Source organism: Ailuropoda melanoleuca, chromosome 4, assembly GCF_002007445.2.
Source record: "Ailuropoda melanoleuca isolate Jingjing chromosome 4, ASM200744v2, whole genome shotgun sequence".
Taxonomy (NCBI): domain Eukaryota; kingdom Metazoa; phylum Chordata; class Mammalia; order Carnivora; family Ursidae; genus Ailuropoda; species Ailuropoda melanoleuca.
The window spans coordinates 8,228,324-8,246,141 of NC_048221.1; the positions used below are offsets into that span (position 1 = coordinate 8,228,324).

The following is a 17,818-nucleotide window of genomic DNA, read 5'->3' on the forward strand; positions in this document are numbered from 1 at the left end:
TTTTATTTATTTATTTGACAGAGATAGAGACAGCCAGCGAGAGAGGGAACACAAGCAGGGGGAGTGGGAGAGGAAGAAGCAGGCTCATAGCGGAGGAGCCTGATGTGGGGCTCGATCCCATAACACCGGGATCACGCCCTGAGCCGAAGGCAGACGCCCAACTGCTGTGCCACCCAGGCGCCCCTGATCTCTCTCTTTTTTAAAGATTTTATACTTATTTGACAGAGAGAGAGACAGCCAGTGAAAGAGGGAACACAAGCAGGGGGAGTGCGAGAGGAAGAAGCAGGCTCCTAGTGGAGGAGCTTGATGCGGGGCTTGATCCCAGAACGCCGGGATCAGGCCCTGGGCCGAAGGCAGATGCTTATCCTTATTTGGGACAGTCATTCCTTCGCAGATATTTACTGAGCTGCTACCCTGGGCCAGGCACTGTTCGGAGCGCTGGGGAGGCAGCAGTGAGACAAAAATTCTGGCCTCCCAGAGCAGACATTAGCAAGGGAGAGACAGCAACAACAGAGCTCCACGGGTAGCAGGCAGAGGGAAGGGCAATAAAGGAGGAAGCAGAACGAGACCTTCAGAAGGTGAATGGGAAGAAGGTTCTGGGCTGAAGGAACAGGCTTCACATTCTGTGTATTCTGGATTCACCCTAAGAACCAGCACCTAATTACTATTAGAATCTCAATCTTGCCTACAGTAAGTCAGACTTGTTGGCAGACAGTTTTTAGTTTGGCTTATCAAAGTCAAGTCCAAGTGCAAGTTTTTTTTTTTTTTTTTAACTTTACTCCTTGCTATGACACTGGCCTCGGGTGACATTTTCCATGTAACTTCTGGTACTTGTTGAATGAATAAATAAGGCAGTCACTGAGCGTGAGCCATCAGGAGGGCCGCAGCCCAGAGCGCAGCCCACAAACAAGGGGAAGGTCACTGCTGAGGCGTAATGAAAGGTCACTGAATGTTTTGATGACGAGAAGCGGTTCCCCGTTCCCAGCCCCAGGTCTCCTTTTTGGGCCTGGGATTCTCGGGGTCCACACCCATCTTTACCTGGGAAAGAATCTCTCTACTGCTGAGATGGTTGTTCTCATCGGAGAAAATCTGCGAAAGTTTTCTGAAAGTGGATAACCGTTCCCTGGGGGGGGTCAGGGGAGGGGTCAGGGGTCAGCGGCTGGGAAGGTCAGAGCTGCGCTGGGGAGGACGTGCGGCCTCAGAGACAAGCCCCCTCCCCCCTCCTCACCTGCTGACGGCGCCCCAGCTCCGCTTGAGCCGGTATATGGGGTTAGACTGCAGGGCGGACAGGATCGCGCGCAGCGAGGAGAAGTTCCGCAGTTCCCGGCAGCGCTGCAGAGTGGGGGGAGCCGGTGACACCCCACGCCTGACCCCCAGCTATGATTCACCTTTGATCCGAGACTTCTGACCCCAGGTCAGACCCCTACAGACTAGCTGACAAGCTACCAGGACCCTCTTCCCTCCCCCACCTGCAGCCCCAGCCTCCCCCAGCTGCCCCTCCATTCCCTACCTCTCACCTTGGCTGCCTTTGTCCCCACTCCTTACCTCTCCTCTTAGACGTGCCCACAGTATCTCTCTTGGACCCAGACCTCCCCTTCCCGAACCTATGGCTCACCCTGGGTATCAACCATCTACCCCGTTTCCTTCCTCCCTTACCACCCTCCCACTCTCCTGGGGCCCCATTTCTTTCTCTCCTTCAGCCTTGAGGCTCTAGACCCGCCCCCGCACAGTCTCTTTCGGGACCACAGCCTCCTTCTCTGGGCGTGGTTCCTCCTCCAACCTACCCCCCTTCCCATTACCCCCTCCCATCCCATCCTCTTATCCTTTGGCCCACCCAGTGTCCCTCAGCAGCCCCGGCCCCAGCCCTGGGCCCCTCCTAGGCTTTCCCTTAGGGGCAGCTCCTCACCCCAACCCTCCCCTCATTCCCAGACCCTTGTCTTCTGCCTTCCCCCTCGGGTCCCCAGTCTCTCACCAGGCCCCGCCCCCACGTCCCCTTCCCTGCCAACACGCACCTGGGCGACACAGATCCACTTTTCCAGCCGCTGCGCCCTCTGTGGGGCGGCCAGGCTCTGCTCTCCCAGCACGGAGCCCAGCACGCAACCGATCACCATGTTGAACTGGGTCACAGTGGCGCGCACCGTGGGGGCAGTGCTTGCGGCCCCTGGACGGTCCCGCTGTGACCACACGGAGCCCAGGCACTCACAGGGCTGCACGCGCGAAAAGAGCTCCTGGGAGGAGGGAGGTGGAGGGTGGAGGGTGGAGGGGGGGCGGGTAGGTGGATAGGATCTGTGCTCAAAGGAATCTGCCTCACCGTCGCGCCCCTGCCCGGTGCTCACCGCGTCCAACAGCGTTAGCTGTTCGGCCACTTCGTCTACACTAAAGTCTAGGAGCTCAGGGCCTTCCGGCACCAGTCCTTCCTCCTCTTCTGAGCAGCCTTCCAGGGAGTCTGGGCGGGGGGTCTGGGCAGCTCCAGGAGGTCCTGAGAGGGTATTAGAGGGGGGTTAAAAACTCTCAAGTTTGAATCCGGGACTGGCTGTGCGACCTTGGACAAGTTCCTCAGCATCTCTGAGTCTCACTTTCCTAATCTGCAAAACGGAAACCTCCCTGGGTATTTTGAAGGGTGTCAGAGCGAAGGTAACGTTCATTTAGCCCCTAAGGTGATGATTCACATTTGGTGATTTAGCATACTAACCCAGTGAGGGAAGTACTATTATCCGCCTCCCACGGATGGGGAAACTGAGGCAGGAAAAATTTGCCCTAAGTCACACCTTCAGGAAATGGCAGGGCAGGGATTTGAAGCCAGGTGCTTAAAGGCTAGAGTGGAAAAGAGAGGTGGATTTGTTTTTGAACCTATATTAAAATAAGGTCTGTCTGCCCTGTTCTTGTGGTGAGAGGTGGTATAACTTTGTAGTTAAGGGAAGGCTATTGTCAGTCCCAAGTTCAAATCCAAACTTGTCCCCCGGGCTTGCTATGTCAACTAAAGCAAACCCTTTAACTACCGTGTGCCTTGATTTCTTCATCCGGATTAAAAAAAAAAAATTAGAGCTCATACATGCCAGACTGCTATAAAGTACTCAATAAATAGGAATGATTTTTCCCTAGTGGGATTCTATGGTGGTGCCCCCTAGGGGACATTTTGAAGTTGAACTCTGCTACAAGGGGGCCGACCTGCACAGTGAATTTGTGCCACTCAGCCTCCAGGTGTCCCTCCAAGACATTTGGGTCCTTGGAAAGTCTGTTTACAATAATCTGCACCTAGAACCCAACTATCTTGCTCATAAACACTCATTAGTTTGGCTCCACGAATGCAGGAACTGCCAAAGTCTGGGCTCTGTCTTATTTGGAAATTACGAGTGTTGTTCACCATTCTAGAAAGCAAGGTCACCAGTGTTTATGCTTCTACACCTGTGTGGCTAGCGCTCTCCCCTGCATTAGTTGGTGTTTGTGGCTGTCACATTCACCGTGATGCTATAAGAGACAAAGGCTCCGGACTTCATCACGTGTCCTAGAAAGACATGCCCAAGGGCTGACATACATAGCAACAAGCATAGCTGATTATTGTGTAAACTGCTTTCACTTTATTTCTCCTTCATATTATAGTTACAGCACCATACTATTATTTTAAAATTATCTTTGTAAGTCCACTTAATTATCGGTCCTTCACTTCAAATGAGGACAGATGGCATTGCAAAACACTAGCTTTAAAAGTTGGCATTGGAAAAAAAATGCACCTAAGCTAATCAAATCTGCAGATCTGATGGCAAATATGGGGATAGAGGAACATGCGACATGTCACCATGAGACAGCAAACAGGTAAATGGCGAAGGTGAGACACTCCTCAGGACAAATGACCTATTTTTTCCCCTAATGACATTAAACAAAAGGCAAAGGGAGATTGTCATTGAACAAAAGAGACTTAAGAAATGAAAGACTATGAGCCACCTGGGTGGCTCAGCCATTAAGCGTCTGCCTTTGGCTCAGTTCTTGGGATCGAGTCCCACATAGGGCTCCCTGCTCAGTGGGAAGCCTACTTCTCCCACTCTCCCTGCTTGTGTTCCCTCTCTTGCTTACTCTCTCTGTGTCAAATAAATAAAATCTTAAATAAATGCATAAAAAAAAGAAATGAAAGATGAAGTGCCTTGAACAGGTGTTTGGATTTTGAATAAACAACTGTAAAAAAAAAAAGACAATTTAGGGAAAATGGAGGGATTTGAATCTGGACTGTTTTTTTTTTTTTTTTGGTTTTGTTTTTTAAGAGAGAGAAAGAGAAAGAGAGAGAGCAGGGTGGAGAGGGGCAGAGAGAGAGGGAGAGAGAGAATCTTAAGCAGGCTCCATGCCCAGCATGTGGAGACTGACTTGGGACTCAATCTCACAACCCTGAGGTCATAACCTGAGTCAAAATCTAGAGTTGGGCGCTTAACTGACTGAGCCACCCAGGCACTCCAGGACTGGAAAATTTTTGATATTAAGTAATTATTGCTGATTTTGTTGGAAATGATTGTGCACACAAGGTTATGTTAAAAAAAAATCCTAAAAAAAGTTGTCAGTTAAGGTGCATAGCAAGGTATTTACATGTGAAGTGTCTTAAGTCCAATTTATTTTCGAATCATCCTGAAAAAAAAATGTTTGTGTCAAATTCATAACTGTTAAAAATGAGCAATGGGTGTCTGAGTGTTCTTTATACTATTCTCTCTACTTTTCTTTATGTCTGCAATTTTTCATACTAAAAAGTAATCCCAAAATAAAGATGTTAAAATAAAGTACATCCCAGAGCAGGGCATGCAGTAGGTGTCCAATAAATGTTCACGTACTCCTCTGACCTCAAGAACTCATACCCTAGAGTGGTACTTTCAACAGAATTTTCTGCAATGGTGGAGATATTTTCTACTCGTGCTGTCCAATGTGGCTACTGAGCACTCGAAATGTGGCTAGTGTGACCAGTAACTGAAATTTTAATTTTAAGTTCAATTTCAATAACTACACGCAGCTATCAGCAGCCCCATGGGACTGTGTAGCTCTAGTGGTTTGGAATCAGCTGGTGAAATCCTGCAGGCAGAGGAAGAAGGATGCTTAAAAACCGAGGGGGAAGACAGAGGGATAAACTATATATAAATAACCGAGATTTTGTCACCAGGGAAAAGTAAGTGGCTGCTACTTTGTAAAGCAGAGAGGAATGTGGCCACTTTAATCTGAGGATTAAAGGACGGGGATTAGGGATTTAGATGCTTTTGAGATGGGGATCAGGTAGAACACAGATGGATGAAAGATGATACCTTATAAGCAGGATGCAATTATTCAATCAACAAATCTTGGTTGTTTCTGCCCCTGGGGACAGAGTCAGGGACAAGGCCAATGTGTGCTGTGCAGAAAAATGAGGTAGGCAGGGATGCAGAGTGGGAGGATATATTTGCTTGAAGATCAGAGAAAGGGACAAGTTGAACAAAGGCCTGGATGAAGGATGGACGAAGTATGTAGAAATTTTTTTCCCACTCCCCAAAAGCTCTCTACAACAAAGTTTGGCAAACTCTATTAAAGGACCAGATAGTTTGCTAATACCTTACTCTACAAGAAAATATCAGTGTGTGTTCTTACGTCTTTTCACTTTATGTGATAGATTCTAATAAGTAAGAATCAGTGATAACAATGATGAAAATAATACTATTTGCCAAGCCCTCATTGTTTACTTATTTACTGGTTTACTGTTGTCTTCCCTGGGGAACTGGGAGCTCCTGTCCAGTTATATGCCAAAAGACAGTAGCTAACTATTTTTTTAATGAATAAAGAGGTCAATGAGGGAAATACTACTATCATCCCCATTTCACAGACAAGGAAACAGAGGCTCAGAGAATGAAGTGACTTATCCAAGGTCACACAGTCAGCACATGGCAGAACTGGGATTTGAACCCGGTCTCTGTGGCTCCTAAGGTAAGTAGCAATGGCATGAGTTGTAGCTAGAAACAAAAGGCATCCTGACCCAATGGTAGAGTATTTTTGTAGTTAGGATGGAGGTGTAGGGGGAAGTGTGAGACAAATGCTAAAATGTTAGACAAAGGGTCAATACCCCCGTTATACAGGTGGGGAAACCAAGGCTCAGACGGGGTTAAGAACTTTGCCCAAGATTTGTCACTTTGTGAGGGGAGAAGCCTCTGGGCCCCATTCCCCTCACCTGTCCAGGCCTCAGGCTGCTCCTCCTCTTCCGGCTTCCGCGCAGCCTCCTCCAGGAAATCTCCCAGCAGCTTCTCTGCCTCCTGGGCCTCAGGCCCTGCTGGGGCCGCCCAGCCCAGAAAGGTGCAGACACTGCCTAGGTCCGAGTGGGCAGGGGGATCCCGGAAATCCTGAGGGTGATCCCGCAGCCAGGAGCCCAGCACGGACACCACAGCCCTGGCCAGAACGGGGGGGGCCTCAGAGACCAGCCCGAAGCTCTGGACCTCGGGAGCCCCTACACCTCAGACGTGACCTTGGGCCTCTAGGACCCCCACCCTCACCTATGGGAGACCAACCTTAAATTCTTGTTGACACGCAGACTTCCTCCCTCTGTCTTCTTGACCTTTATCCTGGGAAAAGCAACTCCCCCATCAGGTGAAGAGGGAGGCTAGGGGGCGCTTAGGGGGCGGGAATGCCAGATCGAGTACCCAGGTGAGAGTCTGGGGGTGGGAACGCGGAGGTTTCCCATGGGTACTGACCCTGGAGGCAGGGGCGGCGGTGGTGGTGGCAGGAGAAGGCCCAGCACACGGGCGGTGGACACAAAGGCCCTGTGGGTGGCCAGGAAGGCAGGCACGAAGCCCGGGTCCTGCTCGTGGTCTCCAGACACCAATTCCCGCACCAGCCGCTCCAGCCTCGCCGCCCTCAGCGCCCGCACCTTGCTCGTGCGATAATGGAGGAAGGCATCCGCAGGCGGGGCTGGGGGCCTGGGGGGCGAGGGGGCGGCGAAGAGACACAGGAGTGGCCCCCAGAGCACATCCTTTCCAATCACACCCATCGCTAAGCACCACTCTTACATCTGGTCTTGCCCATTTCTCTGAACCCTGCCTCCTGGATTCATGATTCTGCTCCATACCCAAATGACCCTCGCAATCCGCCCTGGACGCGGTCGTCCCCCCAGGCCCCGCCCAAGCTCTCCAGCTGCGCTTCACTGGTCGTTCCCGATCCCAGGTCCCAGCCCTCCACCCCAGCCCGCTGGCACCCGGCGGCTTCAAACGACCATCCCTCCCCTCCAGCTCCGCCCCGCTAAACCTGGCCGACTTAGGCCCCGCCGTCCAGTTTAGTCCCCAGGTCCCGCTGCGGAACCGGGCCGCCTGCGGGCCGCCGCACTCATCAACCCCACTCACCGGGCCGCCCCCAGGTGCTTTTCTACCCTCACCTGGGCTCCTGTAAGCCCCGCCCTTCACTCGGGTCTCAGCTCCGCCCCTCGGCTTTGCCCCCGCCTCTTTTCCTCCAGGCCCCTCCACTCGGCCCCGCCCTCACCTAGTCGTCTCCCTCCCCGCTCCACCCCTCCTCTCCCTCCCTGCCTCACCTGGCTGCCCCCGGGCCCTGCCCCCGGACTCAAGCGCTGACTGAGCTGCCGACGAAGGGAGACGCTGTACACCGCTCCGTCCTCGGTCTCCTCGCCCCAGTCTTGCAGCGGCGCCTGGATGCGGAGACCGGCTCAGGGCCGTGGGGGGCCCCCCGCCTGTCCCCCATCTCCCGTGCGGACTCAAGCCGGGCCTTCTAGCACCATTCCCCCTTCCCGGTCAGACTCAGAGAGACTCTGGGCGGGATCCGGGGCTAGGGCAGTCCCCTCGGCGTCGCGGGGACCCTCCTCCCCGGTCCTGAGAAGATGGAGTGGCATCTGGGGACGTCCCAGGGTCCAGGCTCACGGAATCTGTCTCTGTCCCCTCCCGTAGATGAGCTCAGAGACGCCCCCTATCCTTAAGAGGTACCAGCCACTGCAGTGGGGCAGGGGCCGGGAGGCCCAAGGTTGGAACTCGTGGGCCGGTACGAAGGGTCCGATTTGCGGGGAGATAGGGTCCGGAAGGCGGGACCTGGGGTTTTTGGACCTCAGGGTCGCTAGGAACGTGGGGTCCGGGACCCCTGGTCCCCTTACCAGGGCGAGCTCCTTGCCCGCTGTCCGATCCATGGTCTGTGCCCGTCCCGCTCCACGGCGCAGCTGAGTGAGGCGGAAGGGCCGACGGGCGGCGGGCAGTGGCCTGGCGTTGGGGCCCGCGGGGTAGGGCGGGGCGACCGGGCCGTGCAGGGGCGGGGCGGCGCCCGTGGCTCTCGGATGCCCCCAGCTGGACCCCAGCGCTCAGCCCAAGCCCACGGAGGTGAGGTCCCGGCTCTCCCTATAAGTGTGTACCAATCTGTGCCCGGGAGAAAGGTGACCTCTCTCCCAGGCAAGGGTTCTTTTCTGTGTCTCCAGGTGCGGTTGAGCTAGCGTGTGTAGCTAAGTGGGGGGCCAGTCGGCATCCCCGGGGAGGAGAGTACCCTGTCCTCAAATGGGGAGGGCTGTTTCACTCCAAGTGTGGGAATATCTCTTATTATCCTGGAGGGGGGTGTTCAATCTGCATCCCCAGCTGATGGGGAGTCCTTACTCCCCAGGTCAGAGAAGGTGGAATCCGGGCCCTGGATTTTCCGGGCAGCAGTCTTTGAGGAGGTGCAGGGTCAAGGAGAGGCAAATACCCAGGGGGCTGGTTGGTGACCTTTATTGCGCGATTCTGAGGCCAGCACAGGCTGGCCTTGGAAGATTTACTGTGGGAACTTCCGGTGGCCCGGCCCCCTTCTCTACTCCGGACACCACCAGCCCGTTCTGCTCCCTTGTCCGGGCTGCGTTTAGCCCTTGAAGGGGCCCATGGGCCCGAGGCTGGACAGAGGGGTTGGGAGCTCCGCAGGGGCCCAGAAGCGCCAGGTGGACGCGAGGGTGAGTCTAGGTCTTCTTCGCGCGACTGCGTTTCTTGCTGCGGGATTCGATTAATTTCTGGGAACGAATCTTAAGCGCCGCACGGCTCACCACGTCGTTGTCTTCATCCTCACTCTCCTCTTCGTCTGCGCAGGGCAATGAGGCGATCCGGGTTCCCATTCTCGGCTCAGATTTCCCTTTCCCCAGCCTTTACCATCCCCAACTGGGCCCCACCCCCAGGTTGGCCCCACGCCAGGCCTGGGACCACTTTCCCTTGGTCGGCTTGGGCCCCCAGCCCCGCCTCTTTTCCCTGACCGTACTGACCGAAGAACTTGTCCTTGAGACTGGCAAGAGGCAGGGCGATGCGGGTGTTGTACGTGGGCAGCTTTCCCTCTATGGTGGAGTAGAACTGGGGGAGGGAGGGAGCGGGAGACAACAGAGTGGGGTGGGGTAAGGCTGCAGGGAAGTTCTGTATTCCCTCCTCCTTACCCCATTCCAAGATATACCCTGATTCCCCATGACACTCCTCCAGTTTAGCTTTTCTCGAGCCCAGCCGAATGACTCGTTCTTAGAGCGTACCGCGATACCCAACCCCGCCTCTTTGCCCCGTATGCCCGCCCCTGGTCTCTGGGGTCCGGCCTCTTGATTTCCCCCCCACCCCAACTCCAGAGCACACACACTCCCCGGCCCTGCCCACTGGCCTCGCGGACCCTCTGGAAGTTCTCCTCAAGCCTCACATGTTGTCCCTAAAGCTCATTTCCCACCCATAGGCCTCCTCCCTGGTCTCCCAAGGGGTGCTCCCGGCTCCCTGGTTTTCTGCTCCAGCCCCGCATCCTCAGCCCCGCCCTCTGGCTGTACTCGCACCTCCTGCTCAGCGAGGTGGCGCAGCATCTCTGGCACGTCGTGGCTCTCGAGTTGTGCCTGCAGCTTCAAAAGTTTTTCTTCCACGAGGCCCAGAAGGTCTGGCAGATAGTTATCTGCCTGGGGATCCAGCTCCTTTCCGGCGAAGCGGCCATCCACCTGCGGCCGGGGACGGAGCCGAGTCAGCCCGAAGGGGGCGGGCCCTTGGGGCGTGTTCCCCGGGGGCGGGACCTTAACCGCCTTGAGTCAGGACTTTAAAGGCGAGGGACCACCAACAGGGGTGGTGCTATCCCCTATGGGCCGGGGCCTCTGAACTCCAGACACAAACGGCAATGGGTGGAACGGCAATGGGTGGAACGGCAATGGGTGGAACGGCAATGGGTGGAACGAAGGGTTTTAGTGGGGGAAGGGGGTAATAATTGAGGGGAAGTCATTTCGGGGATGACTTTCGGAAGACATGGGACTCTGCTGCGGGCAGGGTGGGGCTCCCCCTGTCTCAGGCCGCCCAAGTATTGCAGTGGGGTCTCAGGTTTCGGGTGGGGAGGCACGGTGGGACTTTCCCGTGAAGATGGAACAGGGTCTCTGAAGTCCTGAGCCTCTTGAGAAGTACGGGGGTTTCCCTGCAGGGATATGGGGTGGGGACTTTGAAGAGTGGGGCTGGGGGTCCCCTGTAGGCAGGCCTCTGACATCCTGGACAGGGCAGAGGGTCGGTCCCCTTGAGTAGGGGCAGGAACCCCACCCTCTTGGGCTGTGGGAGGCTCTGGGCTGAGCTTCCTGGGGTTGAGGCCTACCAATGTGATGTGGTTCAGCTTGCCCGCCAGGTGTTCAAGGCTCTCCTTGGTCATTTGTGTCGCCCGCATGGCGTGTTCCAGCTGGTCCTGTGCCTCAGCGCGCCGCTGCTCTTCGGCCTTGAGGCGCTCCTGCAACTCAGTCTGCAGCTTCTGCTGACTACAGGCAGTGGGGAGCCACCAGTGTGGTGCCTCTGAGCCCTGGGGGGGGGGGCGGGGATTCTCTCCCTTGGGCACCGGGGCCTCACCTCACAACCGCGGCCTCCCCTGAGTACTTGAGGTCTTCCAGTTCTCTCTGCAACCGCCGCTTCTCCTGCTTCAGCCTCTGCAGCGACTGCTCGTTCTCGCTTTTGAGCGTCTCCAAATGCGTGAAGGTGTCGCCCTGTGCCAGGAACCGCCTCACCACCGCCTGCAGGTCCCCCAGCCCCCGTCAGAGGGAGGCCTGGGCAGGCCTGGGTGCATCCCCTCTTCCTTTCCCCTGGGCGCGCAGGACAGATGGCCTCAGCTGGTGGCTTCTGCGCAGCGATGATGTTTAGGGACTCCGGGAGTCAGACTCAGAGCTGCCTCAAGGATGTACAGCCCCCGACACATAATTTCTGTGGGGCCTTTCTCTATATAAGGAATTTGAATCAGCCCAAATCAGGGTGTGGTGCAGGGTAGCAGTGAGCATCGCTGTTTTCCAAAATCAACCTGCCATCCACATCGTGACTGTGAATCTCACCCAGTCCACTGAGGAAATATGGGCAATCTCGAGACCTGCCTGCCCACCAGGCCAATTTCTGGAAAGGTGTCATGCCACAGTGCCCCAGATGACCCCACAGCTCGGAGTTCCAGAACCCTCCTATGGGAGGGTAACTCCCATAGGGGTTACCCTATGGGAGAAGTAGCAGTGGGAGAGTGCCCGAAGGGGAGAAACTGGACTGGGGTCCAGTGGGATCTGTATCTGCCAGCGGGAAACATGAGGGTCTTAGCAAATTGCAAGGAAAATGCAGCAAAGCACAGGACCCAGGGCAGGGGCCTGGCTTGCCAGGGTCTGAGAGTGGCACTGGGGAGTCTACTGTACCCCACACCTCATCAAAGGGACTGGAGACACAGGAGAGACCGAACTCGCAGATCACACAGAGCTGACATGCCAAAGAAGTTAGGGCCAGCATAAGAGCGGATAGGAGAGGGAACGATGGAGAGGGTCGACAGCTCGTGTGGGTTTTGCTGTGACCAGCAGCAGAAAAACGGAGCAATAACTGGAGGAGGCAGGAGCGTCTTCTATGAATAGAGCAGGTTTGTGTGCTGAGGACCTGAGCCAGCAGAAAGGGGAGGCTGGGCGTGTTGGCTTCACTGGCCTGGGCCCAGTTTGGGCGGAACTGGAGGGCAGGGAGAATTGCAGGCAGCAGGCAGCACTCACATGGGTTTCGGCCACGCCGGTGGCGTCCTTGACCTTGCCAAAAAGCATCTCTGTCTGGTACATGCTCCAGCGCCGCCTCAGCTCCTCCTCTTTGGCGCGCAGGCTGTCCTGGGTGGAATCGTCAGACTGCAGCAGCACGGGCTCACGCTGGGTCTGCTCACAGGTTGAGGTCAGGGTGGGAGTCAGCGCTCAGGCAAGGATTTAGGGTACAGGGCAGAGAGCGGTAGCAGGACAGGGGGCCGCGAGGGGGCGGGGCCCGATTGGGGAGCACCCAGCCAGGGGCGAGCAGTGCAAGAAAGGGTTGGTCAGCGACGGGCCCCCACAGAGGCCGCTCAAAGAGGCGGGGGTCATGGGAGCGGGGGCGGGGCCTCCAGTAAGGGGCGGGCTAGAGGCAGGATCAGATTTCGGAATGGGGGTAATCAGGTGGGGAAGGACGGGGACGACCAGTGAGTGAAGGGCGATCTGGAGACGAGAAAATCAGATGGAGGGAGGGCGGGGTCAGGGATGTGGGAGGAGCCCTGGCATCCAGTGCAGGTGGGGGCCGAGTCCGGAGAAAAGTTAAGAGCGGGGACGGTCTAGGGTATGGCTCCAGGCAGGGCTGTGGCCGGACCTGCAGGGCCAGGTCTAGGCTGGGGCGGGCTGGGATTGCGCCCGGCACCCCTGGAGACGCCCACCTTGCGCTCCATACGTTCGTTCTGCAGCTTCCTCTCTTCTGCGCGTTTCTTGCACTCGGTTATGTAGCGCTCACGCTTCTTGCGCTCTTGGAACACGCTCTCCTCCAGATACTGCAGTTGGTTCTGGAGGAAGGGCCGGGGGAGACAGCAGGACCAGCTGGTACCTACCAAGGCTCAGGGCCCGAGCAGCCCGCCCAACTTCAGACAGCTGGGCCAAGCTGCGGGGTCCCGGGAGGTAGGCGGGAGGAGCTCAGGGACAGCTGAGGTTCAGATTCTGGGGCCAGGAGACCATGGCATCTGGGCAGGAACCCCAGGGCCTGGCAGGCTGGCACCTTGGCGATATCCTGGGCGTTGAAAGCCTCCTGGTTCACCACTTGCAGCTCCTCGAGCTCACGTTTTGCCCTCACGACCTCAGACTCCATGAAGTCCAGCCGGTTTTCCAAGTGAAGGCTCTCCTCCTGGGAAGGTGGGGGGGGGGTGGGACGGGCCTGTGACCACTGTCCCCCGGCAGGCTGGCCCTCCCACTTGCTTCCACCCCGCCCCCAAGCGGTCCTGGTCCCTACCTGGAGATAGGCCTTGAGCTGCAGGTACACACTGGTAATGTGTTCGGCCTCCTCCGCCTTCATCCGGGCCTTCTCCAGGCGGTTCTCCAGGTTCCGCAAGGTCTAGACGGAAGCAAGGCTGGGCTGAGTCCCCTCCCCTCTCAAATTCTCCCCAGGATCTCCACCCCCACCCCTCCTCAACGGCCTCACCTTGGCCACCTCTGTGTTGCCATTTTGCGCTTCTGCCACCTCCAGCTCGCGGAGGCTGTGCTGCAGCTGGAGCTCCTGCAGCCACTTCCGCCGCAGCCCCACCTGGTGCCGCAGCGCGTTCAGCTGCTTCACCTTCTCCCTCAGCCGCTGGTCCAGGTGCTCCAGGGCCTGCTGGAGGGAGGCGAGCCCACGCGGCAGCCTGAACCCTCCCACCGAAGCCTTCCTTTCTTCTCCCATTTCTTGTTTCACGTTCCCTGGGCTCAGCGGCTTCTGACCCGGCTCATCCCCTGCTCCTGCGGATCATCTCCTTTGGTGGCTTCCAGGACCCCCGACTCCCCAGTTTTCCACCCCCGCTGCCCCTTCCTTGGCCGCCTCAGGCTCTTCTCGCCTCTGTTCACGTCCACCCCCTTGATGGACCCACCCAGGCTCAGGGTTTGAAAACTCACCATAATGGAAAACATCCAAATCCCCCCCCTCCCAACGCCCGGAACGACAGGCCTCATATACCCATATCTACACCGCCTTCCAGGCGTTTCCATAGGCACCTCAAAACCATCGTGTCCAAAATTGAGTAAATGATCTTTCCCCAAGTCTGCCCTCCCTCCCATGTCAGCTCACAGCAGCTGCATCCTTCCGGATGCTCAAGTCCAAAAGCTCGATGTCCTACCCCACCTTTTCTTCTTCCATCCCCCCTACATCCAATTCATGAAGCAACGCTTTGTTCTGTGTCAAAGGTTTTCCCAGAGCTACCTCGTTCTTCCTATTTCCACCACTTTTGTCTAAGGGCAGCCGACACTACCTTCACCTGGATGACCGCCACCTGGCTTCCCACGTCTTCCTCACACTGCGTGTCATAAAATCTGAACTCTTCATCTTGGCCAGCTAAGCCTGCTGGAAGGTTCAGCCCCTGCTGACCCTCTTTTTTTTTTTTTTTAAGGTTTTATATATTTATTTGAGAGAGAGAGAGAGCATGAGCAGGAGGGGCAGAGACAAGTAGCCTCAGAAGCTCAACTCCAGGACCCTGAGATCACGACCTGAGCTGTAGTCAGAGGCTTAACCCACTGAGCCACCCAGGTGCCCCCAGCTGACCCTCTTCACCGCATCTCCTACAGAGCCCTGCACTCCCATGCAGCCACACTGCCCAGGCCTGTGTCTCCAATGCTCTACTCCCTTGTGTCTACCTCAGGGACTTTGCACTTGCTGTTCTCTCTGCCTGGATCACTTTCCCCCAAATCATTTCCTGCCTGTCGCATTCTTAGCTCAAATGTCAACTTCTTAGAGAGAGGGGGCTTTGCTGACCGCCCCCCCCCAATCTAAAGTGCAAATCCCTTGTGGCGCCTGGATGGCTCAGTTGGTTGACTGTCTGCCTTCGGCTCAGGTCATGATCTCAGGGTCCTGGGATCGAGCCCGGCCTCAGGCTCCCTGCTCAGCAGGGTGTCTTCTGCTTCTCCCTCCTTCTGTTCCCCACCACCACCCCCGCTCGTGCTTGTGCACTCTCTCTCTCTCAAAAAAGTTAATAAATCTTGGGGCGCCTGGGTGGCACAGTGGTTAAGTGTCTGCCTTCAGCTCAGGGCGTGATCCCGGCGTTCTGGGATCAAGCCCCACGTCAGGCTCCTCTGCTGTGAGCCTGCTGCTTCTTCTCCCACTCCCCCAGCTTGTGTTCCCTCTCTCGCTGGCTGTCTCTATCTCTGTCGAATAAATAAATAAAATCTTTAAAAAAAAAGTTAATAAATCTTGAAAAGAAGGTGCAAAACTCTGCCCCTATCTATCTTTATTTTATTCATTTCTCATCACCACTGGAAATTACTTTGTTTCTTCATTTGTTCTTGGTGGTTTTGTTTTTGTTTTGTTTTGTTTTGTTTTTGTTTTGTTTTGTTTTGTTTTGTTTTCCTCCAATCTCTTTTCCCCACTAGGATATGAAGTTTTGGGGAGTGGAGATTGGTCTCAGTTGTTGTTGCTGTTGTTTTGACTCTGTAGTCACCAATACCAAATACCATGCCTACCACATGGTCGGTGTGTGATAAAGACTGAGTGAACAAATGAACGCCAGCTGGTGTGGAGAAAGGACTGGAGAAGGTGAGATGAGGCAGGGAGTCCAGCTGGGAGGGGGCACAAGCTGGAAACGAAGGCAGACGGTCAGTGGAGTGGGGCGGGGCAAACCTGTCCTGTCCTGTTCTTCAGGTGCGGCTTCTCTGACTTCCACTCCCGAATCACTGCCTGGACCACTTTCTCATCTCCCTGCAAGGAGAGGAGCCCAGTCACCGCTCACTGAGACCACCCCAACCTGAGGCAGCACCCTGCCCCTGGGGGTGCTGCCCTGACTCCTGGAAACCCTTCGCCCACCTGCTCACCTGGAGCAGGTCTGTCAGCTGTACTTGCAGTGCCCTGGTCTCCTCACGGAGGTGGTTGATGGTCTCCTGATTCTTCTTGATGTTCCACTGGGTGCTCTCATAAAAGGCCTTCCGGTCACCCTCTGAGGTCATGCGAGGTACACAAGCAGAATCTCACAGGGGGCTGGGGGCTTCCCAGAGGGAAGCTGTTTTTGTTACGTTGACTTAATATTGTAACAATACTTTAGTTTGAGCACTTATTATATACTCGATGCTTGACAAAGAACTTTCTAGATATCAAATGCCATATGTCAATAGGTGCATATCCGTATCATGCCCATTTACAGATGAGAACAATGAGGCTCAGGCTTATGAGTTTGTTCAAGGTCACAAGAAGTCTGTTTCCGGAGCCTATACTTTCAACTACTGTGCAAGACTGCCTTCGAATAATAACAAAACAGTAATCATAATGGTTCACAGCAGAATTTTCCAACCTTGGCACAACTGATATTTGGGATGGATAATTATTTGTTTCGAGCTGTTCCATGAATTCTCAGATGTTGAACAGCATCCCTGGCCTCTACCCACCGGATGACAGTAGCACCGCCTCCCACCCCCCCACCCCCCAACAATGTGACGATCAAAAATGTCTCCAGACGTTGCCAAATGTCCACTGGGGAGCAAAATGGCTCTCTTCCATTGAGATACATGGTTTACACTTTATAGTGCCTTACTGGGTGCCAGGCACTGTTCTAAGCACTTTATACATTTCAACTACCTATGGGGTTGTACTCTTACTATCCCCATTTTGCGGATAGAGAAACTGAGAGCAATTAGGCTCCTCATAGTCCCCCAAGATCAAACAGTATATGCGGAGTAGAGCCAAGATTTGAACCCAGAAAAATCTGGCTCTAGAACCTGTGTTCTTTACCCCCCACCCAATGTGCGGTAGAAGAGTTGAAATTACACAAAAGTATGAAACACAGTCTAGTTGGTTCTGAGCCCAGGAAAGATTTTAGAAGAGAGGTGAGGAAAACCATGAACAAGTAGGAGTTTTTGCCTCCAGAAACTGGTCACCTGGATGAAGGCCGGAGGAAGGCCCCTGTCACACCGTGCCTGGTCGGCGGGCTCAGTGGACACTGTTGACTCTTGATTCTTCGTGCCCTTTTGAGCCATCTTACCTAACAGTTGTATCTTCCTTTGTAATTCTGCCACCTGCGTGTGCACAGCGGACTTCCCCCTTCCAGCATGGAGGCCTCCAGCCTTGGAATGGTGTGGAGGCCAGGCGTGGGCCACACCCTTCACTGGGGAGTGGCGGTGCTGAGCCTGAGACTGACTGCCCTTGACCTTGGCGGAGGTCGAAACCTGGTCCTGAGAAGGCTGGATGTTGGAGGAGGCCGCCCAGCACAGGGGAGACGTCATGACTGGGTTGGGGCCTAGGGTCCCTGGGGATTAGGGCGGCAAATAGCAATTGCCCCTGTCCTGGATCCGTCAGCGCGGGTTCCCCGGGCTCTGGGAGAATGCACTTTCCGACCGCTTGGCGGGGCCTCGCAGCATCTCCCGGTTGCTGGGTAACCTCTGCCCCCTCCTTCTAGCGCTCCCATGGAAACCGCCCGCGTTCCACACCACCGCTCTCATTGGCTCACGCTGTGCAGAGGGGCGGTCTAATTGCTGGCTGACCAAGCCTCTCTGCTGGATATTGGGAGGAGGGTACTTTGGGGTCACGTGCTCATCTTTTTTTTTTTTTTAATTTTTGAGAAATCTCTACACCCAAGGTGGGGCTGGAACCCGCAACCCTGAGATCAAGAGTCCAACGGTCTAAGTCAGAACCAGCCAGGCGCCCCTACTTTTTTTTTTAAAGATTTTATTTTTGAGCGATCTCTACTCCCAATATGGGGCTCGAACCCACAACCCCAAGATCAAGAGTCCCGCTCCTGGACTGAGCCAGCCAAGCAACCCCCTACTTTTTTTTTTTAAAGCACCCTACACACACACACACACACACACACACACACACACACACACCCGCTGGGTTTCACACACACACACACACACACACACCCGCTGGGTTTCTCACACACACACACACACACACACACACACACACCCCCGCTGGGTTTCCAGGGCATTCTTCAG

At 55.4% G+C, this 17,818-nt stretch overlaps 2 protein-coding genes across 2 annotated transcripts in view; both read right to left on the minus strand.

Moving 5' to 3' along the window:
- RGL3 (ral guanine nucleotide dissociation stimulator like 3) overlaps positions 1 to 8,186 on the minus strand; it is a 13,254-nt gene extending 5,068 nt beyond the window's left edge. The window contains exons 1-9 of the mRNA XM_034660035.1: positions 8,084 to 8,186; positions 7,514 to 7,627; positions 6,684 to 6,961; positions 6,501 to 6,554; positions 6,167 to 6,381; positions 2,337 to 2,479; positions 2,013 to 2,228; positions 1,229 to 1,332; positions 1,027 to 1,123 (exon numbers count right to left, since the gene is read on the minus strand). Coding sequence (XP_034515926.1) covers positions 1,027 to 1,123; positions 1,229 to 1,332; positions 2,013 to 2,228; positions 2,337 to 2,479; positions 6,167 to 6,381; positions 6,501 to 6,554; positions 6,684 to 6,961; positions 7,514 to 7,627; positions 8,084 to 8,116 — 1,254 coding nt within the window. The 5' untranslated portion in view covers positions 8,117 to 8,186. The remainder of the gene's footprint in view (positions 1 to 1,026; positions 1,124 to 1,228; positions 1,333 to 2,012; positions 2,229 to 2,336; positions 2,480 to 6,166; positions 6,382 to 6,500; positions 6,555 to 6,683; positions 6,962 to 7,513; positions 7,628 to 8,083) is intronic.
- A 398-nt stretch (positions 8,187 to 8,584) lies between these two features.
- On the minus strand, positions 8,585 to 17,258 carry CCDC151 (coiled-coil domain containing 151). Its single transcript, XM_034657816.1, has 13 exons — positions 16,864 to 17,258; positions 15,704 to 15,825; positions 15,513 to 15,590; positions 13,353 to 13,523; positions 13,164 to 13,265; positions 12,933 to 13,058; positions 12,601 to 12,723; positions 11,927 to 12,079; positions 10,773 to 10,933; positions 10,528 to 10,684; positions 9,740 to 9,895; positions 9,200 to 9,284; positions 8,585 to 9,021 (listed from the first exon to the last, which is right to left on the minus strand). The coding sequence occupies exons 1-13, from the start codon at positions 17,102 to 17,104 to the stop codon at positions 8,903 to 8,905; spliced, it is 1,794 nt and encodes a 597-aa protein (XP_034513707.1). The 5' UTR covers positions 17,105 to 17,258; the 3' UTR covers positions 8,585 to 8,902.
- Between the last annotated feature and the right edge of the window lie 560 nt (positions 17,259 to 17,818).